The sequence below is a fragment of the Muntiacus reevesi genome, chromosome 18 (genome assembly GCF_963930625.1).
Source record: "Muntiacus reevesi chromosome 18, mMunRee1.1, whole genome shotgun sequence".
Lineage (NCBI taxonomy): Eukaryota > Metazoa > Chordata > Mammalia > Artiodactyla > Cervidae > Muntiacus > Muntiacus reevesi.
In genome coordinates this window covers 24,746,632-24,768,471 of record NC_089266.1, presented here as the reverse complement: position 1 = coordinate 24,768,471, position 21,840 = coordinate 24,746,632, and the positions used below count along the sequence as shown (strand labels likewise).

Sequence of the window (21,840 nt, the reverse complement as noted above, 5' to 3'; positions counted from 1 at the left end):
TTGCTAGCTGCCCTTTAGCTAGAAGGTGCTAATTATTGTTTCTAGTTCACAGTTTTACAGTATATTTAAGTATCAGGTTTTCAAAAAGTGGGTCTCATATTTTAGACAGGTCATGTCTACCAGCACCCTTGAGTTCATTCTGTGGATATATCAGCTTAGCTTTCGTTTACCTGGGTTATAAGTCCACTTTAGCCAAGTGTGGGACACTGGCTGATCACAGACGAGACCCAGGGAAGATACTGTGAGGAGCTCTGTAAGCAGTTTGTCCACCCATGCAGTCAGTCAGTTCAGTCGCTCAGTCGTGTCTGACTCTGCAACCCCATGGACTGCAACATACCAGGCTTCCCTGTCCATCACCAACTCCCGAAGCCTGCTTACCCTGCACTGGCTCCTGCTAAAACATCCTTTTCTTCTCTAGCAGAGCTAAGATTTTAAATTCTCCAGGAACACAGACCATGTCCCTCATCAGCTTTATTCAAGAACATTTAGGCACTCTAAATGTTCTAATTGAGAATGGAAATGAAACTTACAGTGGAGCCAAATGCTGGCAGATGGAGGCCCACCTCTAACGTGCTATACAACTTCCTTAGGACAGTTTCCCTGTCTGTGCAACCTTAATTGTGTGGCCAAAATGAAAATAGATGGGACAACACAGCAGATGAAGGCTTAGGCTGGCCTGAGGGGGGAGTTCCTAATTTTGCCACTTACCAGCTCTGAGATGATGAACAAGTTATTTTGTTTCCCTAAGCCTTAGTCGCCTCATTTGCAAAACAGGTATAATCACTACACTTATAATTCATAGGGTTGCTGAGATAACAAATGCAAAACACTCTGTAAAGAGCTTGGTGCAAATTAAGCCCCTCAAAAATGTTACATATTATTACACTAAATTTGAAAAAAGCACGAATCATCATTAGACAAATCCATGTTCTCTCCTCTGAGAGATGTTATTACAGTCATGGCAGTGCTACTTCTCAGCCCTGAGGAGTTCTTAACCACCAATGACTGCCCCAATCCCACTTCCTTGTCTCACCTTTCTATTAATATATGAAGGCCCTCCCCAAGGGCAAAGGACTGAGGCCTTGGCATATGAGTTTAGAGAAACATTGTGTTTAATGGTAAAGGTTAGCACACTCCAGCACGGGGCATGGCCTGGAGTCGAAGCAGCAGGGGTGGGTAGGTGACTTCCACGGAGCCTCACATGGCGAAGAGGATGAGGAAGGCGACCATCAAACAGAAGAGCCCCATAGCCTCAGACAGGGCAAAACCGAGAATGGCATAGGAGAAGAGCTGCTGCTTCAGAGACGGGTTCCTGTCAGGCAGAGACAGGAAAGAAAAGGGTAAGGGCGTGGGTCATGGGTGGTGGTGGAAGACTCAAGTAGTATAGGTGAATGGGGAGTGCTGAATGGGAGAGGGCCCAGCTTGCATATATCCTGGGGCCTGGAGAGGTAAGCAGAGTACCAACATGGTAAGTTTTAAGTGAGCCAAGTTGGAAACATTTAAATTCTGAGAAAATAGGAGGTAGATGAAATCAGTGCAGAGCTAGAAGGATCTTTTGCTGAAGGTGGAATTTACAGTTGGAGATGCTCTAGACCACCCTGGACCTTACCTGGCATAGCCAATGATCAAGCTGCCAAACACTGTTCCAATACCGGCCCCTGAACCAGCCACACCAACTGTGGCAGCCCCAGCACCAATAAATTTGGCTGCTGTGTCAATGTCCCGGGAGACAACACTGGTCTGGAATTCCCGCCGGGCCACCTGCAGTGGGCCACTGCTGTAGGAAGGCTAGAAGGAGGGAGCGAGAGGGAAGTAGGGAAGGAGAGAGAAGGAGATAGTGAGGCTCAAGGACAGGTGTCTGACTCCGCCCCTCACTCCAGCCACCTGAGCTCAGAAATTGTCGGAAGGCTGCTTAGCAAGTATAGAATGCTCAGACTGCAGGGTGTGATTAGAATTAGTCTTAGGGTCCATTTCCAGACAGGGCTAGGGGAATTTCATGAAAACTCAATTTCAGTTTTCCAAGCTTCACCTCCAATGCTTACTTTGCGGGTACTTAGAACTATTAAAGCATGTCAGATTCTCTGTCCTCCCACTTTGCCTGAAAGGCAACTGCACAAACTTAAAGGAACCTAGTCTGGGGACATTCTTAACAGGGCCCATTCTCCTTTACCTGTACAGATGGGATCTCTGGCCTACTCAGGAAGGAGGCAGACACAGGCCTGATCAGACCCCTGGTACAAGAGCGGATCTATAAAATCAGAAACACACATTCCTCCAAATCAGGCAAGAAGGCAAAAGAGAAAACGCCTCTAATTGCTGAGCTTCTGTCAAAAAAGATTACGAATATTATAAATAAAACAAGTCCAAGGTATTTCAAGGTCAGTCAATGAATTACTGTTTCTATCAGACATGGCTACACCAGAGACCCTGGTGCAGTCAGCAGTGGCATTCTTTCCATTTAAAACTGGGTAACAAAGTTCACTTCTGTGGGCACAGTCCTTAATCAGTATCCCAGAATGGGGAAAAAAACACACAAAACCCCACACTAACATCAAATCAAGTACAGGAAGGATTTATATCCAGACCACCAAAGGAATCAGAAGGGGAAAATCTTATTTTGGTAAAAATGGAGTCACTGTTACACACCCTGAAAGGAGTGGGCCAGTAAGCCTGGTGAGGCTCCTGGAACAGTCACCTAAGCAGAGACTCCTATAACAAAGCTTTCTTGAGCTATATTAAGAAATACAATGTGCCAGTTTTCAAACTTGGTTGAACATTATAATCACCTCAGTTCTAAAAACAATACAGATGCATGGATTTCATCCCCATAGGGTGCAGCCTGGGCATCAAGATTTTTTTTAAAGCTCCCCATATGATTCCAACGTGCAGCCAACGTTGAGAATCACTGTTTCAGAGGACAGTCTTGCTGTGGCCAAGCTAGACTGGGGGTACACGTAAGATCCAAACTCTGACCACAATCCCAAGCCAAGATAGCTTGGTTTACATGTACAAATAATCAGGGGTTAACTGCATCCATCTTACTGCTTCGCTAAAGGAGCAACATCATCAGGATGCAAGCTCCTCTCAGTTCATTCATTAAACACGAATGGCTCCCACATCTGGTGCTACAGAGCACCCAGGAGCCGCAGCTTACCAGAGCAGGAGAAATGAGTAGTGCCCCGGTGGTCTGCATTTTTTTCAGTCTGCAGAGTGAGAAAAAAAAAAAAAAAATCCATTGACAGCCTGGTTGTTTGCTTACAGTTGCGACCTTCGGTCGTCCCCTTCACCCCGCCCGTCCTCCCTGGACCACGCTCTTCCTCGAACCATGCCCCAGCTGAGAACATTAGAGGTCAGAGGGACAGCGCAAACTCCCGTTCCACCACTTTCAGCGCGACAGGTCTGTAAAGAAAGGTCATGGAGATTGGAAGTAAAAGAAGGCCCGAGCCCAGCAGGGAAATGATGCTCAAAGAGGATGATCTCCGGGATAGACTGGGGAGGCAGGAACCAGACAGATGTCGTTCAGGGTCCTGCCCATTTCAAACAGCAGTCCACCGCCCGCCTCAGCTGGGACAGTTAATCGCTCATTACCGTTGGTAATTAACATTAATGTTAAGGTTACATATACCCATCGCTTTCCCCGGTCCTACGGACAAATGCCCCTCCACACAACCCAGCCACATCCTTGCCGATTGCTGGCTTTCGGCTTCAAGTCACCTGTTACTCCCACTGCCCTGCTGCCCCTGCTCAGACCACAGCGCTCGCCCGGCTCAAGGTGACTGACTCACGTCCCGGCTTTAGCTCTAGGACTCCGCACACTGCTCCCGGACCCACGTGTCCCGGGGTTCCCCAACTCTCATTGGCCGCAATCCCCCCGCGCCTTCATTGGTTAACATCCTTGAGTCCTCCTTTCTTATTGGTCTTGCGCAGCTTCTTTCTCTCTCTCCACAGGAGCTTCGTGGCAGTTCCCGCCTCCATGCGGGCAAAGGCGGGGTTTTCCTCCGAGATCTGGCTTCCGATTGGCCGATTTCTGAAGTGCTCGACCATAGAGTCTGCTGGACTAAGAGGTTCCATAACCTTCCCCACAAAATGGCGGCCAAGGTGGAAAGCTGAAGAAAAAAGCGTGAGAGAGAGACCGGACGGCTTACGCAGACAGACACATGACCTTGGACCTTAGCCTTCATTCGAGCGCTCGGGCCCTGAGGCGCGTTGTCTGTTGGGATTTGTAGTCGCTTTGGAGTCCCCAGAGGTGGTTGAGATCCCGCGAGACTCCCAGGCTGGGCGAGCCAACGCCTTTGCAGCAATTCCCGCCCTCAAGATTTGTGGGCGGCTTGCTTCCGCAATGAAGCGTAAAGGCAGGCTGCCTCCTTGTAAGTTCGCTAGTGGGCCGGCGTAGCGTTGTGGACCACTGCCAGCGTTGAGCAGTCATGGACTAGCAACTGGTTGTTTGTTTGTTTAAAGTATTTTCGTATTGTAAAAACAACATTACAAGGATAAAACATTTAACATCCTGATAGGAAAACGATGGGAACAGGCAGAAAGAAATATAAATGGAAGGAGAAGTATCTTCAATTAAACCGTACAAAGAAATAGAAGTTTAAATGCAACTTTTCTCACTAATCAAAAGTGCAGAGTTTTGCTGGTGAGAATATGAATTAGAACATTTCTTGAAAGCTATTTGGCAATATTTGTTCAAAGACTTTGAATGGTCCCTCTTTGACCCAGAAATTCTCCAGAAATTGAGAGCCTTTAAGCTCTCCATCCCTTTACCCAGGAATATCACTCATAGAAATCTATCTTGAAGGGAAAAATCAGAAATGCAAAGATTTTCTTCAAAGGATGTTGAAGAATTTATTGAAACAAGTAAATGGTTAAATAAATTGTCATATTTTCACTTGATGAAATAAGCAGATATTTTAAATTATGTTTCTTTTTCTTTCAGTTTAATAAAAATTTATTTAGAATTCCCAGGATGGGGGACTTCCCTGGCAGTCTAGTGACAGATTCTTTGCTCCCAATGCAGGAGGGGGGTGAGGTGGAGCGGGGATCCCGTGCAGTTTCCATCCCTGGTCCGGGATCCAGATCCCGCATCATGCAAAAAAGATCAAAGATCCTGTGTGCCACACCTAAGACTTGGCACAGCCAAACAAACAAACAAACAAACAAACAAAAATCCTAGGATAGTGGTTGTGGGCACCCAATTTGGAGAAGAGCGAGCACTAGGAGATCACTGGGAAATCATGCAGTCCCAACATCCTTGGCCAACATAAGGAGGAAAAGTTGTTTCCCTGAAAATAGGTCGGTCCTCATTCATCCAAGAAGGACTGGGAGGGCAGATGCTAGGGGAGCCATCAAATGTTGCTAGGGGGAAGGAGGGGAGTGTGCTGGACCCCAAACTGTCTCCTCAAAAATCGGGGGCAAAACAGATCCATTTCTCTGGGGGCCAAGTTCTGGGTCACCAAGCTCATTTGTTACCCTTGATGTTACTTCCCTGGGTGAAATTTTCATGCTGTAGGTTCAGCACAAGGTTGTCATCAATGAGGTAGGTATGATAGTGTGATGTGGCGATTGTCTTGGAGATGTTCTGAGCTGCCTAGATCTTGTGCAGTTTTGGTGTAGCCTGGGTTCTTGCTCAGTCCTTCTCTGAGATGAGCAGGATGGGTTCAAAAAGACCAAGTCTCAATCCCTGGCCCCATTCTTACAACTTCTGTTGCTGGCCCGTATCTTGACTTTCTCTGCCCACTGAAGCCAACTAAAAATTACAGAGACAGGGTTTGGAGGAAATAGAAACGCGACTTTAATTCTCAGCTGGCAGAGAAGGGAACAAAGTAGACTCATGCCTCAAGAACTGTGCCACCCTCTATGAGGGCTATAGGGGCTTATATAAGATGATGGCTTGCAGTCAGGAGTCGGTGATGAGGGACAAAGGTGTTAGGATCTTGTCAAAAATTGTTGTAGGCTGGCGTCAGTAACCCAGTAATTGAGTCTGGCAGTTCGGTGCTCTGTGGCCTTCTTTCTGATAGTAAATACAAGGATAGTAAATACCCTTACAAATACCTGTTGTAAGGGTAAACAGATACAGGATGCATTTAGCGTAGAGTCAAAGGAAAATAGGTGCGAAGTGTAGTTCCTGCAGAGATAGGGGGCAGAAAAGCAAACTTAGTACATGCGTTCAGAGTTAAGAGCTAGGAGCAGTTAAAGTTAAAAAAAAAAAAAAAAGAAAGAAAAAAACGGATTGTTCAGGCCTGCTCACTGTTCTATTTTCTTTGTTCTCAGGAAAGGGAAAGAAAGAAACTCACTCCTCTCTTTTTCTTTCCACTGCCACACTCCGCTTTCCCAGCCCTCCTCTGGGATCTCAGATCCAGGGTTGCATTAAGATAGCTCCTGCCCAGCCCCACTTTGGGTCCTCTGTGAACCCTCCCTGTGGGTAGCTGCCAGGAACGAGGAGGCAGCATCAGATATTGAGGCAAGGCCAGTAAAATCATGTTTCTGGTTTTACATTTTATATTGAGAAAATCTACATGATGTAAGACAAATTTTAAGGATGTACATGCAGAGCTGTATAGCATTGTGAAGAAAAACGAGAAAAAGATTAAAAAGAAAAGAGCAATATTAATAGTTGTTTCTGGATGGTGTAATAAAGTTGATTTATATTTTTATGAGTTTAGTTCAGTCACTCAGTCGTGCCTGACTCTTTGCGACCCCATGGACTGCAGCACACCAGGCCTCCCTGTCTCTCACCAACTCCTGGAGTTTGCTCAAACTCAAGTCCATTGAGTCGGTGATGCCATCCAACCATCTCATCCTCTATCATCCCCTTCTCCTCCCACCTCCAATCTTTCCCAGCATCAAGGAAGGTCTTTTCAAATGAGTCAGCTCTTCCCATCAGGTGGCCAAAGTACTGGACTTTCAGCTTCAACATCAGTCCTTCCAATGAACACCCAGGAGTGATCTCCTTTGGGATGGACTGGTTGGATCTCCTTGCAGTCCAAGGGACTCTCAAGAGTCTTCTCCAACTCCACAGTTCAAAAGCATCAATTCTTCGGTGCTCAGCTTTCTACACAGTCCAACTCTCACATCCATTCATGACTACTGGAAAAACCATAGCCTTGACTAGATGGACCTTTGTTAGCAAAGTAATGTCTCTGCTTTTTAATATGCTGTCTAGGTTGGTCATAACTTTCCTTCCAAGCAATAAGCATCTTTTTCTTTTTTTTTTTGAATAAGCATCTTTTAATTTCATGGCTGCAGTCACCTTCTGCAGTGATTTTGGAGCCCAGGTAAATAAAGTCTCTCACTGTTTCCACTGTTTCCCCATCTATTGCCATGAAGTGATGGGACTGGATGCCATGATCTTAGTTTTCTGAATGTTGAGTTATAAACCAACTTTTTCACTCTCCTCTTTCACCAAGACGTTCTTTAGTTCTTCACTTTCTGTCATAAGGGTGGTGTCATCTGTATATCTGAGGTTATTGATATTTCTCCCACCAATCTTGATTCCAGCTTGTGCTTCATCCAGCCCAACATTTCTCATGATGTACTCTGTATATAAGTTATATAAGCAGGGTGACAATATACAGCCTTGATGTACTCCTTTTCCTATTTGGAACCAGTATATTGTTCCATGTTCAGTTCTAACTGTTGCTTCCTGACCTGCATACAAATTTCTCAAGAGGCAGGTCAGGTGGTCTGGTATTCTCATCTCTTCCAGAATTTTCCAGTTTGTTGTGGTCCACACAGTCAAAGGCTTTGGCATAGTTAATATAGCAGAAATAGATGTTTTTCTGGAACTCTCTTGCTTTTTCAATGATACAGTGGATGTTGGCAATTTGATTGTATGTATTGACAATTATGCCAGAAAGTCAGAACTCTGGACTCTTAGAAAAAATATTTTAAGATTGAGATTTGAGATTTAAGATATCCTGCCAGAATCGTACAATAGAAAGAATATGGAGTTTTGAAATCAGACTTGAGTTCCCATCATGGCTATAGCATGATATGTCTAGATATATCTAGATATAACTAGATATATCTCTCTCTAAGCAGATTACCAAATCTTTTTTTGGCTTTAGTGTAATAAGCTACTGTTATTGAGGCCTCACCATATGACAAGCATTGGGTTAGGTGCATTTACCCATTATATGATTTAATATTTACAAATCCCTTTAAGTGGATATTATTATCCCCATTTTACAGATTACCCTGATGTTACAGAGCATCATTTTTTCCAGTTTGACATATTTGGTAAGAGGTAAAGTCAGTGTGTGGGTCCAGGTAGGTCTCGGTCCAAAGGCTTAATCATTAGTTCTTGAACTTCCCTGAAACTGGAGAATCTATAAAATAGGGTTAATACTATTCATCTTTTAGAAATATAAGATAAATGCTAGGCATAGGTTGGTATTTGGTGAATATTCCCTTTCTGTTACTACTCTAGGATAAGTTACAGTTTCATGAGGAAATCCCTAACTTTGCATGCATTTTTTCCCCCATATCCAGATTTGTTACATAGCTCTACTCATAGCTTAACTTCAACACTGTGAGGTTTATCCTGTGTCCTGCTAGAAATCAGATATTTCATTACTATGCTTAGACATGAGTTTTGGAGTTAAATAAGCAGTGCCACTTACACAGTGCTAGTGGCACTAGCACTGCCACTTACTGCCTTGTGGTTTGGGGCAAGGCTCTTAACCTCTCTAAGGCTCTGTCATCATCTATAAAAGAATTTTTATGAGTAAATGAGGTAGTACATGTAGAGGTGCTCATTTAATTATTGAAGTAAAAAGTACTAGTAAGCTAGGAGAAGCTATAGGAAGTGGAAGGTAGTTAGGAAACCTCAAATTTGGACCTGATATCTTGGGATTGTACCAGCTGACTTGGAGGAAGCCCAAAATCTTCTTTGGGAACTCTGAGAGGTGAGAGGATTCCATAGTAGGCAAAAAAAGCCTTTTTTTAGTGGCTACAAAGTGATTTATTAGAAAAAAATTTTAATTGAAATATAGTTGATTTACAATGCTGTGTTAATTTCAGATGTACAGCACAATGATCCAGTTATATATATATATATATTTTTTTTTCTTTTTCAGATTCTTTCCCTTACTATAAAAATTGGCTATACAATATTTTGTATTGTATAGCACCTACTGTGCTATACAGTAGGTCCTTGTTGGTTATCTCTTTTGATGTGTATATGTTAATCCTAAACTCCTAATTTATCCCTCCCCCTCCCCAACTTTCCCCTTTGATAGCCATAAGTTTGTTTTCTATGTCTGTGGGTCTCTTTCTGTTTTGTAAATAAGTTCATTTGTATGGAAAAAAAGCTTTTGATGACAGCGACAAGGGCAAACTTGTGCATAATAATACCAGCAGGTCCCTCTTTCTTTTTCGTTTTTTCAGGTCCCTCTTTCTAAAGACATTTTTGACTACTCTTCAAAACCTACCTCTTCCACCCAGAGTCTGATCTCAGATCATCTTTCTTTTCCTTCAAATTCAGTTTCACTTTTTCTTTAGGAATTCAGCTCAACAAACATTTTAAAACACTTAACAGCTTCAAGCGGTGCACTGTGCTGGAATACACAGAGTAGAACCAGTTTCCACATTAAGTATTTCTGACTCTTTGCAACCCCATGGAGTGTAGCATGCTAGGCTCTTCTGTCCTCCACTATCTCACAGGGTTTGCTCAAATTCATGTCCATTGAGTCCGTGATGCTATCTAACCATCTAATCCTCTGCCGCTTCCGTCTCCTTTTCCTTTCAATCTTTCCTAGCATCAAGGTCTTTTCCAATGAATTGGAGCTTTGCATCAGGCAGCCAAAATGTATTGGTGCTTCAGCTTCAGCATCAGTCCTTCCAATGATTAGTAGTAATCTCAGAATTATCAAGAAAATAAATAGGCAAATAAATACTAAATACTAGTATCTTAATGAGTGTCACAAGAAAACTACTTGCAAAATACAATGAAGGGAGGGACTGACTCCATTTGGAGAGAACCAAGGAAGACCTTTCTGAAAAAAAAAAAAAAAGAATTCTGGCTGAGTTTTTCTTTAAACATATTTATCATTTTATTTAATTAGTTCTAGTTGTGCTGGGTCTTTGTTGCTGCATGGACTTTTCTCTAGTTGGGGAAAGTGGGGGTGACTCTAATTGCTGTGCGTGGGCTTTCCCATGTGCTCCGTGGCATGTGGGATCTTCCCAGATCAGGGATTGAACCCATGTTTCCTACATTGATAGGTGGATTCTTTACCACCCAGACAGCAGGGAAGCCTTGGGCTGAGTTTTGAGGATAAAATAGGTTACCTAGATATGTCAAGGGAGAGAGTCAGAATGGATGAAGATTCTCCAGCCAGAGTGAACAACATGTGTAGAAACCCAGGAGAGCTGGTGTAGCCAAACTTAGATGAATCAGTCATGATCTTGGGACAGCAGAAATATGACTACTACACTCCAATTCTAGCAATATGTCCAGATTAAGTATGCTGAAAGTTCTCTTGCTGTGACGTCTAATAACACTACATAAAATATAGCACATATATTGCATAGACTTGTTTTTTTTAAATCTTTATTTATTTATTTTTGGCTGTCCCGGGTCTTCATTGCTGCACGCAGACTTTCTCTAGCTGCAGCGAGCTGAGGTACTCTCTTGTTGCGGTGCTTGGGCTTTTCATTGTGGTTACATAGCCATTCACTTGTTGCGGAGCACGGGCTTTAGAGTGAGGGCTTTGTAGTTGTGGTGCACAGGCTTAGTTACTGTGAGGCATGTGGAATCTTCCTGGACCAGGGATCGAACCTGTGTCCCCTGCATTGGCAGGCAGATTCTTAACCACTGGACCACCAGGGAAGTCCCATAACCTTGTTTTTGACGGTTAAAAGAAAATATATTCTATATTATATCCAAATTGCTATTTCCCACAGCCTGAAAAAAATACCTCCTTTCTCAAATGACCCAGCTGGTGATGATATATTCTGTGACGACAATAGTAATGAATATAAAAGGAGGGTTTTTTTTTGGGGGGGAGTGGTTAAGGGAGAGATGATTCATGGTGATAAATGCTAGCTTTTAAATGCATAGCTGAGCTCACAAGAAATTAAGGAGCACCCTTAAAGACCCTAAAGAAAGAGAAAACAAAATTAAAGCTATGAACATGTATACTAAACTGAAGACATGTCTGGAAATGTGGTGGAATAGAGAAAGGGGTATCAGTTATAGAAATTAACTGGCTTGAGTTTTAATTCCCCATGGGGAGAAAAGGATTTGGAGTCTATGTAAGAGGAGTTAGAATTGAAATTTCCAAATAAACCTAAGATCCTCAGAAGGCTACACCCTTTGAAGGGTGGACTTAAATGTGAACTACCATCCACACAGAGGTGACAAAGAAGCTTGTTTTCCTATTCCTGACTCTCAGTAAGGAAAAACAAAAAACTAAAACTAGAGGCTTCCCTGGTGGTCCAGTGGCTGAGGCTCTGTTCTCCCAGTGCAGGGTTTGACCCCTGGTCAGGGAAATAGATCCCACATACTGCAACCAAGACTTGGCACTAAAAAATAAATAGATAATATATTTTTTAAAAAACTAAAACTTTCCTGAGTATTTATAACTACAAGACTATACTTTATGTTGGTTTTGGATTCAGATATATACCCTGGGTTCAGGAATGCTCAAGCTAAGGAATTGATATCAAAGTTTTTCTAGGCTGGGGGTGTCCCTGGTATGAAACTCCTTTGAACCTGTGCAAGATTCTCACAATAACTGAAAAGTAATCTCCATAAAGAAACAATCCATGGAGAAGGAAATGGCAACCCACTCCAGTGTTCTTGCCTGGAGAATCCCAGGGATGGGGTCGCACAGAGTCGGACACGACTGAAGTGACTTAGCAGTAGCAGTAAAGTCTACTACTACTGTATTTAGAGGATAGGTGTGAGAGCAGGAGAGAGTGGGGTAGACACGCCTGTCCCTGCTTTCCTCATCCCACCTGGACCCTTCTTTGCCCTTGAATCTATTCCTCCCTTTCCCCAGCAGTCTATTTATTAACTATCAAGAGGGCAAATAAGGGCTCTTCTAGGGTTGATTTTGCTAATTTTTTTGAGGATACCGAGCACCATTTCACCATATTCTGTACCCTTATCTGACAGTCCCTCCCAGAACTGAGTTTTCTTTTCATCCAGGTTCAGATGGAAAAACAAAAAACAAACCATATCGTCACGCACCAATAAAAAGTAAGCTGTCCAGATGGAAATAAAATCTAATTAGGCAATAAAAGTAGAGATTGTGAAACGGTTAAAAAAAAAAAAAAAAAATTAAAAAAAAAAAAAAAAGAAACAATCCACAATGAGCAAGGATCAGCAAACATTAAAAAACAGCAAGAATGTTAGATAATGCAATATTCAGATGACAACTCAACTATAAAAGGCAGTAAAGTGCAGTGATTAAGAGTATAAGCTTTAAAGCCAGACTACCGGGCATTCTAGTCCAGGCATTCTACTTACTATCCAGGTTTTCTTGGGTAAGTTGATTAAATTCTCTATGCCTCCATTTCCTTATGTAGGATTGTTATGAGGATCAAATGAATTAATGTTTATAAAGTACCTAGAACAGTACTTGGCACATAGTGTCACAAATGTGTTTGCTGTTATTTAAAACTAAGTATGTTTACAATGATCAAGGACACAAGAAAAAAATCAAGATGGTATGAAAAAGAACTTGCAGATTTGAAAAAGAAATAAATGGTGGTGGTGGGTAAATTAAGAGTTTGGGTGGGCTTCCCTCGTGGCTCTGTGGTAAAAAGAATCTGCCTGCCAATGCAGGAGACTTGGGTTTGATCCCAGGGTTGGGAAGATTCCCTGGAGAAGGAATGGCAACCCCTCCAGCATCCATACCTGGGAAATCCCATGAAAAGAGGAGCCTGGTGGGCTACAGTCCATGGAATCACAAAAGCATAGGACCTGATTTAGAGACTAAACAACAACAACAGTTGAATCACTGTGTGGTACACCAGAAATTAACACAACATTGTAAATCAACTACACTCCAATAAAAAGCAAAATAAATAAGAAATGAACAATTAAAAAAAGAAAATGAAATAAAAAATGAAAAATATAGTAGTTGAAATTAAGAAAATAACCTGATGGATAGGTTAAACAAAAGATTGATGCAGCTTGAAGGAAAAGTGAGCAAACTGGAAAATAGGTCTGAGAAAATTATCCAGATTGAAGTACAAAGAAGTAAAAGATCAAAAATATGAAAAGGAGGTTAAGGGATATGGAGGGCGAAATGAGAGCTGACATCCACATAATTAGAATATTAGAAGGAGAGAATAGAGAGAATGGGAAAGAATCACTATTTGAAAAGACAATAGCTGAGAAGTTTACACACTGATGAAAAACATGAATCTTCTGGTTTAGTAATCTCAACAAAACCCAAATAGGATTTTATAAAATGAGAAAAATCCACGATTCCCGTGTTAGTCAAACAACAGACCACTCTACAAAGAGAAGGTATTAAAACTTACCACAAAGTAAGGACAATTTATCTACAATAGAAAGTTTCTGAGAAGGTAACAATTGAACAAAATATTGAAAGAGGGACAGTAAGGTATGAGCATATATGGGGAGGACATATTCCATGCAGAAAGAACAGAAGGTGGAAAGGCCATTATTAATACATCCCAGGAATGAAAATAGACCAATTTGAACAGAGAGGTGGGATCAAGAGGGAGTATCATTGGAGATGCAGTTAGAGAGATAATGGTGGTGGAGGTGGGGGTAGAAGAGGAAGCTCTGTAAATATTAGCTTTATAAGAATTTTGACTTTGACTCTGAGTGAAATGGTGACTCATTAGAGGGTTTTGAGTAGAGGAGTGACATAGTCTGACGTACGTTTTGAAAGGGTAATTCAGAGAAAATAATACTGACAAGGACAGGCAGGGACCCCAGCTGGAGGTTACTGTCATAATCTAGATGAAAAATGATGTAGCTTGAACCAAGATGATCTGAGCCACAGTCAGCTCCCGGTCTTGTTTTTGCTGACTGTTTGGAGCTTCTCCATCTTTGGCTGCAAAGAATATAATCAATCTGATTTCGGTGTTGACCATCTGGTGATGTCCACGTGTAGAGTCTTCTCTTGTGTTGTTGGAAGAGAGTGTTTGCTATGACCAGTGCGTTCTCTTGGCAAAACTCTATTAGCCTTTGCCTTACTTCATTCCATACTCCAAGGCCAAATTTGCCTGTTACTCCAGGTGTTTCTTGACTTCCTACTTTTGCATTCCAGTCCCCTATAATGAAAAGGACATCTTTTTTGGGTGTTAGTTCTAAAAGGTCTTGTAGGCCTTCATAGTACCGTTCAACTTCAGCTTCTTCAGCATTACTGGTTGGTGAATGGTTTGCCTTGGAAACAACAGAGATCATTCTGTCATTTTTGAGATTGCATCCAAGTACTGCATTTCAGACTCTTTTGTTGATCATGATGGCTACTCCATTTCTTCTAAAGGATTCCTGCCCACAGTAGTAGATATAATGGTCATCTTAGTTAAATTCACCCCTTCCAGTCCATTTTAGTTTGCTGATTGCTAGAATGTCGACATTCACTCTTGCCATCTCCTGTTTGACCACTTCCAATTTGCCTTGATTCATGGACTTAACATTCCAGGTTCCTATACAATATTGCTCTTTATAGCATCAGACCTTGCTTCTATTACCAGTCCCATCCACAGCTGGATATTGTTTTTTGCTTTGGCTCCATCCCTTCATTCTTTCTGGAGTTATTTCTCCACTGATCTCCAGTAGCATATTGGGCACCTACCGACCTAGGGAGTTCCTCTTTCAGTATCCTATCATTTTGCCTTTTCATACTGTTCATGGGGTTTTCAAGGCAAGAATACTGAAGTGGTTTGCCATTCCCTTCTCCAGTGGACCACATTCTGTCAGGCCTCTCCACCATGACCTGACCATCTTGGGTGGCCCCACATGGAGACTGGTAGCTGACTGTGGCTCAGATCATGAATTCCTTATTGCCAAATTCAGATTTAAACTGAAGAAAGTAGGGATAACCACTAGACAATTCAGGTATGACCTAAATCAAATCCCTTGTGAATATACAGTAGAAGTGAGAAATAGATTTAAGGTAGTAGATCAGATAGACAGAGAGCCTGATGAACTATGGACGGAGGTTCGTGACATTGTACAGGAGACAGGGATAAAGACCATCCCCATGGAAAAGAAATGCAAAAAGGCAAAAAGGTTGTCTGAGGAGGCCTTACAAATAGCTGTGAAATGAAGAGAAATGAAAAGCAAAGGAGAAAAGGAAAGATATTCCTATTTGAATGCAGAGTTCCAAAGAATAGCCAGGAGAGATAAGAAAGCCTTTCTCAGCGATCAATGCAAAGAAATAAAGGAAAACAACAGAATGGGAAAGACTAGAGATCTCTTCAAGAAAATTAGAGATACCAAGGGAATATTTCATGCAAAAATGGGCTCAATAAAGGACAGAAATGGTATGGACCTAACAGAAGCAGAAGATATTAAGAAGAGGTGGCAAGAATACACAGAAGAATTGTACAAAAAAGATCTTCATCACCCAGATATTCACAATGGTGTGATCACTCACCTAGAGTCAGACATCCCGTAATGTGAAGTCAAATGGGCCTTAGAAAGCATCACTATGAACAAAGCTAGTGGAGGTGATGGAATTCCAGTTGAGCCATTTCAAATCCTGAAAGATGATGCTGTGAAAGTGCTGCACTCAATATGTCAGCAAAATTGGAAAACTCAGCAGTGGCCACAGGACTGGAAAAGGTCAGTTTTCATTCCAATCCCAAAGAAAGGCAATCCCAAAGAATGCTCAAACTACTGCACAATTGCACCCATCTCACACGCTAGTAAAATAATGCTCAAAATTCTCCAAGCCAGGCTTCAGCAATACGTAAACCAAGAACTTCCAGATGTTCAAGCTGGTTTTAGAAAAGGCAGAAGAACCAGAGATTAAATTGCCAATATCCGCTGGATCATCAAAAAAGCTAGAAAGTTCCAGAAAAACATCTATTTCTGCTTTATTGACTACGCCAAAGCCTTCAACTGTGTGGATCACAATAAACTGTGGAAAATTCTGAAGGAGATGGGAATACCAGACCACCTGACCTGCCTCTTGAGAAACCTATATGCAGGTCAGGAAGCAACAGTTAGAACTGGACATGGGACAACAGACTGGTTCCAAATAGGAAAAGGAGTACGTCAAGGTTGTATATTGTCACCATGCTTATTTAACTTATATGCGGAGTACATCATGAGAAACGCTGGTCTGGAGGAAGCACAAGCTGGAATCAAGATTGCTGGGAGAAATATCAATAAGCTCAGATATGCAGATGACACCACCCTTATGGCAGAAAGTGAAGAGGAGCTAAAAAGCCTCTTGATGAAAGTGAAAGAGGAGAGTGAAAAAGTTGGCTTAAAGCTTAACATTCAGAAAACGAAGATCATGGCATCTGGTCCCATCACTTCATGGCAAATAGATGGGGAGACAGTGGAAACAGTGTCAGACTTTATGTTTTGGGGCTCCAAAATCACTGCAGATGGTGACTGCAGCCATGAAATTAAAAGATGCTTACTCCTTGGAAGGAAAGTTATGACCAACCTAGATAACATATTAAAAAGCAGAGACATTACTTTGCCAACAAAGGTCCATCTGGTCAAGGCTATGGTTTTTTCAGTGGTTATGTATGAATGTGAGAGTTGGGCTGTGAAGAAAGCTGAGCGCTGAAAAATTGATGCTTTTGAACTGTGGTGTTGGAGAAGACTCTTGAGAGTCCCTTGGACTGCGAGGAGATCCAACCAGTCCATCCTGAAGGAGATCAGTCCTGGGTGTTCATTGGAAGGACTGATGCTGAAGCTGAAACTCCAATACTTTGGCCACCTGATGCGAAGAGTTGACTCATTGGAAAAGACCCTGATGCTGGTAGGGATTGGGGGCAGGAGGAGAAGGGGACGACAGAGGATGAGATGGCTGGATGGCATCACCAACTCAATGGACATGAGTTTGAGTAAACTCCGGGAGTTTGTGATGGACAGGGAGGCCTGGCGTGTTGCGGTTCATGGGGTTGCAAAGAGTCGGACACGACTGAGCAACTTAACTGAACTGAACTGAACCAAGATGGTAGCAGTGGAAGTGGTAAAAAATGATAGGGTTCTGGTTTTATTTTAAAAGTAGAGACAACAACATTAATGGATGAGGATGAGAGAATGAAAGGAATTAAAGATGACTCCAACGTTTCTGCCTTGAATAGCTGGAATAATGGAGTTGCCATTAACTGAGATAAGGTTTGACCATATTTAGAGCAGATTTCTTTTTTTGAAGGTGGAATTAAGATTTCAATTTAACATATTAATTTGAGGTGACTGTTACACACTGAAGTGAGGACAACAGTCAGCATTTGAATATATGAGTCTGGGGTCCAGAAGAAGTCTGGGCTTGAAATATATATTTGGGAGTTATCAGTAAATAGTTGACATTTAACATCCTGAGACTGGATGAGATGATGAAAGGGAGAGTATATCACATCTAGACACATCAGAGCCAACTTGTCAAAAGACAAAGAGAAACTTCAAAACAGGAAGAGGAAAGTGACTGATCATAGACAAGGGAATCCTCGATAAAATTAACAGCTGATTTCTTACTGTAAACTATGGAGGCCAGAAGGCAGTGTGAGGACAAATTGAAAGTGCTGAAAGAAAAGAACTGTCAGCCAGGGTCTATTTATGGCAAATAAATCCTTTGAAAATTATCGGAGAAATTAAGACATTCCCAGATAAACAAAGACTAAGAAAATTCACCACAAGCAGAATCACCCTACAAGAAATGCTAAAGATGGCTTCCCTGGAGGCTCAGTGTAGGCTCGGAAGATCCTACATGATGTGGAACAGTGAAGCCTGTGTGCCACAGCTATTGAACCTGTACTCTAGAGCCTGGGAGCTGCAACTACTGAGCCACATGCAGTAACTACTGAAGGCAGTGCACCTTAGACCTGTGCTCTGCAACAAGAAAAGCCACAGCAATGAGAAGCCTGTGTACCACAACTAGAGAGTAGCCCCAGCTCGCTACAATGAAGACTTAGGGCAGCCAAAAATAAATAAGTAAATAAAATTAAAAAAAAAAGAAATGCAAGAGAGCCCTTCAGGTAGAAATGATAGGACCTTAGACAGTAATTCAAATACACATGAAGAAATACATAGCGTTAGCAAATGTAAATGCATAAGTAAATATAAAAGACAATATAAGGATGGATTTCCCTGGGGGCCCAGTGGTTAAAACTCTATACTTCAATGTAGGGGCCATGAGTTCAGTCCTTGGTTGGGGAAGTTCTACATGCTTCATGGTGCACCCCCTCTTTTCCTCTTCTATCTAATCTGAGATCATTACATAGAGCAGCAATTATAAAGTTGTGTTAATGAGGTTTATAATACAGTAAATCCCCTACATACTAACCTTCAAGTTGGAAACTTTCAAGTATTCGAATATGTGTTCCATCATCATCAGCGATGAGTAAAATTGCAGCTTGTCCTCTGAATCCTATTGCTGATGATCTTTCAGCTCTATCATCTCCCTCATCCTCTCCTTCCTCCAATAAGTAACTCTTCTTGCCTGTTCAATGCCAGCCCCTGTATGCCAGCTATTGTACTGAACCACTGTGCTTTTCAAGGTGCTGTACTATAAGATTAAAAATGTTTTCTTTATTTTTTGTGTTTGTTAATGTATTATTTGTGTGAAAAGTATTATAAACCTATTACAATCCAACCAGTCAATCTTAAAGGAAATCAGTCCTGAATATTCATTGGAAGAACTGATGCTGAAGCTGAAACCCCAATACTTTGGCCACCTGATTCGAAGAACCAACTCTTTGGAAAAGACCCTGATGCTGGGAAAGATTGAAGGTAGGAGGAGAAGGGGACGACAGAGGATGAGATGGTTGGATGGCATCACCAACTCGATGGACATGAGCTTGAGTAGACTCCGGGAGCTGGTGATGGACAGGGAAGCCTGGCATGCTGCAGTCCATTGGGTAGCAAAGAGTCAGACATGACTGAGTGACTGAACTGAGCTGATATAGCCAATTGTGTTAATTGGGTACCTAAGCTAACTTTGCTGGACTTATGGGCGAATTGGATTTATGAATGCTTTCTCTTAACAGAACTTGTTCATATGTAGGGAATTTACTTTACTTATATCTAAAGATGTAATTTGGAGCTCCCAGCTAGCTAAGTTGGTAGAGCATGAAACTCTTGAAGATATAATGTTATTGTATGATAACATTGTATGATAGCTATTGTATGATAACAAAGGCACAAAGGATAGGAGAGGGAATTAAGATATACTGAAGTAAAGTTTTTACACACTATTGAAATTAATTTAGAATTAATCTGAAGTACTACGTGCCACAACTAACTGAAGCCCACATGCCCTAGAGCCTCTGCTCCGCAAAAGAGAAGCCAACTCAGTGAGGAGCCCACATATTGCAACTAGAGAGTAACCCTTGCTTGTCACAATTAGAGAAAGCCCATGTAGCAATGAAGACCCAGTACTGCCAAAAATAAATAATTAAATAAATTAAAAAAATTTTTTTAAGTTCAACAATTGTGGCAGAACCCAGAGCAATACATGAAAATCAATTGTATTTCCACACACTAGCAATGAACAACCAAAAATGAAATTAAGAAAATTTTATTTACAATAGCATCAAAAAGAATAAAATTATCAGGAACAAATATAGCAAAGTAATTAATTACAAGGCTTGTATGCTGAAAAATAGAACTATTATTGAAAGAAATTAAAGAAGACATCCCAGATTCTTGTGCTGGAAGACACAACATTTTAAAAATGAAAATACTCCCCAAGTTGATCTACAGATTCAGTGCAAATTCTATCAAAATCCCACCTGGCTTTTTTTGTAGCAACTGAAAAGCTGAGGCTAAAATTCAAGTGAAAATTCAAGGCTCCCAGAAGAGCAAAAATAATCTCAAGAAGAACGAAGTCTGAGGATTCGCATCTCCCAATTTCAAAACTTCTATAAACTATAGGAATTAAGACAGTGTGGTACCAGCATAGGGTTAGACAATAGATCAGTGTAATAGAATTAAGAGTCCAGAAATAAATCCTAATATTTACAGTCAGTTTATTTTAAACAAGAGACCTAAGATAACTCAACTTGGGAAGAATACTAGTGTCAACAGATTGTGCTTGAAAAACTGGATATCCACATGCAAAAGAATGAAGTTGGACCCCTACCTCACAATATGTACAAAACTTAATTCAAAATGGGTGACAAACCTAAATATAAGAGCTAAAACTATAATTCTCTTAGAAGAGAAAGAGGCATTAATCATCATGACCATGTCTTAGACTAATTTTTTTTACATATTTTACCAAAAAATGCAAGTAACAAAGCATACCAGATAAATTGGATATAATACCAAATAAATTGGATATATACCAAATTGGATATAATCAATGGCAGTTAGATGTCATTTCAAAGGATGACATCAAGGAAGTGAAACAGTCCACAGAATGCAAGAAAATTTTTGCAAATCATATATTTGATGAGACACATCTAGAATATATGAAGAGTTCTTACAATTCAATAATACAAAATAACCAATTTTAAAATGGGCAAAATATCTGATGAGACATTGTTCAGAAAAGATATAGAAATGGGGAAATTCCTGGCAGCCCAGTGGTTAGACTGGACTTGACTTGAGGTTTCACTGCTGAGGCATGGGTTCTGGCCCTGGTTGGGGAACTAAGATCTTGCACGCGGGGCAGCCAAAACCAACCAACCAACCAAAGAAAATTAAAAATATATATACAGGGACTTCCCTTTGGTCCAGTGGTTAATGTGATGGCTAATGGGTATCAGGTTTCTTTCAGGAAGATGAAAATGTTCTTTTTTTTTCCCATGCCACTCAGCAAGATGGATCTTAGCTCCCCTACCAGGAATCAAAGCCACGCGCCTTGCATTGGAAGCACAGAGACTTGACCACTGGACTGCCAGGGAATTCTAGCAAACCTTCTAAACTTGACTGGTGCTGACTGCAGAACTCTGTGAATAAACTAAAACCTTTGAATTGTACACTTCAAGTAGGTGAATTTTATAGTTATTGAACTATGAACAATTTCTAAGAGATTTAAATATATATTTTAGGCTGCACAACAATGTGAATGTACTCAATGTCACTAATTTGTACATTTTTAAATGATTCAAATGGTTATCTTTGTTATGTATATTTTACCACAATTAAAAAATACATATGTGCAAAATTTTGTTTTTCTAAAAATTGTGTATCACACAACACACACACTACAAGATGGAGGAAAATATATCCAAGTGATATGTAAATAGTTATAAACTGTTTTTAACGGCTACCCACTCCAGTATTTTTGTCTGGAGAATTTCATGGACAGAGGAGCCTGGTGAGCTACAGTTCATGGAGTCCCTAATCGTGGGACATGATTGATCTACTAAGATACATTTATTTTTGGCCAAGCCTTGTGGCTTTCAGATTCTTAGTTCCCCAACCAGACATAGAACCCAAACCATCACCCTTAGCAGTGAAAACACAGAGTCCTAACCATTGGTTGTTGTTTAGTCGCCAAGACATGTCCAGCTCTTTTGTGACCCCATGGACTGTAGCCCGCCAGGCTCCTCTGTTCATGGGATTTCCCAGGCAAGAATACTGGAGTGGGTTGCCATTGCCTTCTCCAGGGGATCTTCCCAACCCAGAGATCGAACTAGTCTTCTGCTTGGCAGGTGGATTCTGTATCATTGAGCCACCTGGGAAGCCCCCTAACCACTGGACTGCCAGGGAATTTC

The 21,840-nt window shown here is 41.4% G+C and overlaps 1 protein-coding gene and 1 non-coding gene across 4 annotated transcripts; both read right to left on the bottom strand.

The window, feature by feature from the left end:
* Positions 1-1,090: 1,090 nt before the first annotated feature.
* Positions 1,091-3,827, bottom strand: ATP5MC1 (ATP synthase membrane subunit c locus 1). 3 transcript variants are annotated; one of them, XM_065910692.1, is made up of 5 exons: positions 3,719-3,827; positions 3,155-3,206; positions 2,171-2,248; positions 1,610-1,788; positions 1,091-1,312 (listed from the first exon to the last, which is right to left on the bottom strand). In XM_065910692.1, exons 2-5 carry the CDS (start codon positions 3,191-3,193, stop codon positions 1,198-1,200), a joined length of 411 nt encoding a protein of 136 aa, XP_065766764.1. In that variant the 5' UTR covers positions 3,194-3,206; positions 3,719-3,827; the 3' UTR covers positions 1,091-1,197. The 3 variants fall into 3 exon arrangements, with proteins under 3 accessions (XP_065766764.1, XP_065766765.1, XP_065766766.1); XM_065910693.1 differs by having other exon boundaries at positions 3,155-3,203; positions 3,715-3,824; XM_065910694.1 differs by having other exon boundaries at positions 3,155-3,203; positions 3,687-3,775.
* A 2,523-nt stretch (positions 3,828-6,350) lies between these two features.
* On the bottom strand, positions 6,351-6,573 carry LOC136150473 (small nucleolar RNA U89). Its single transcript, XR_010659892.1, has one exon. It is a non-coding gene; the product is annotated as a small nucleolar RNA U89 (small nucleolar RNA).
* Between the last annotated feature and the right edge of the window lie 15,267 nt (positions 6,574-21,840).

Bases quoted from the DNA above. Each gene is read 5' to 3' on its own strand.
- ATP5MC1 (XM_065910692.1), bottom strand. From the start codon at position 3,193: ATGCAGACCACCGGGGCACTACTCATTTCTCCTGCTCTG. The intron at 2,249-3,154 runs GTAAGCTGCGGC...CTGATTTTATAG, and splicing joins TACTCATTTCTCCTGCTCTG to ATCCGCTCTTGTACCAGGGG. The intron at 1,789-2,170 runs GTAAAGGAGAAT...CCCTCCTTCTAG, and splicing joins CAGAGATCCCATCTGTACAG to CCTTCCTACAGCAGTGGCCC.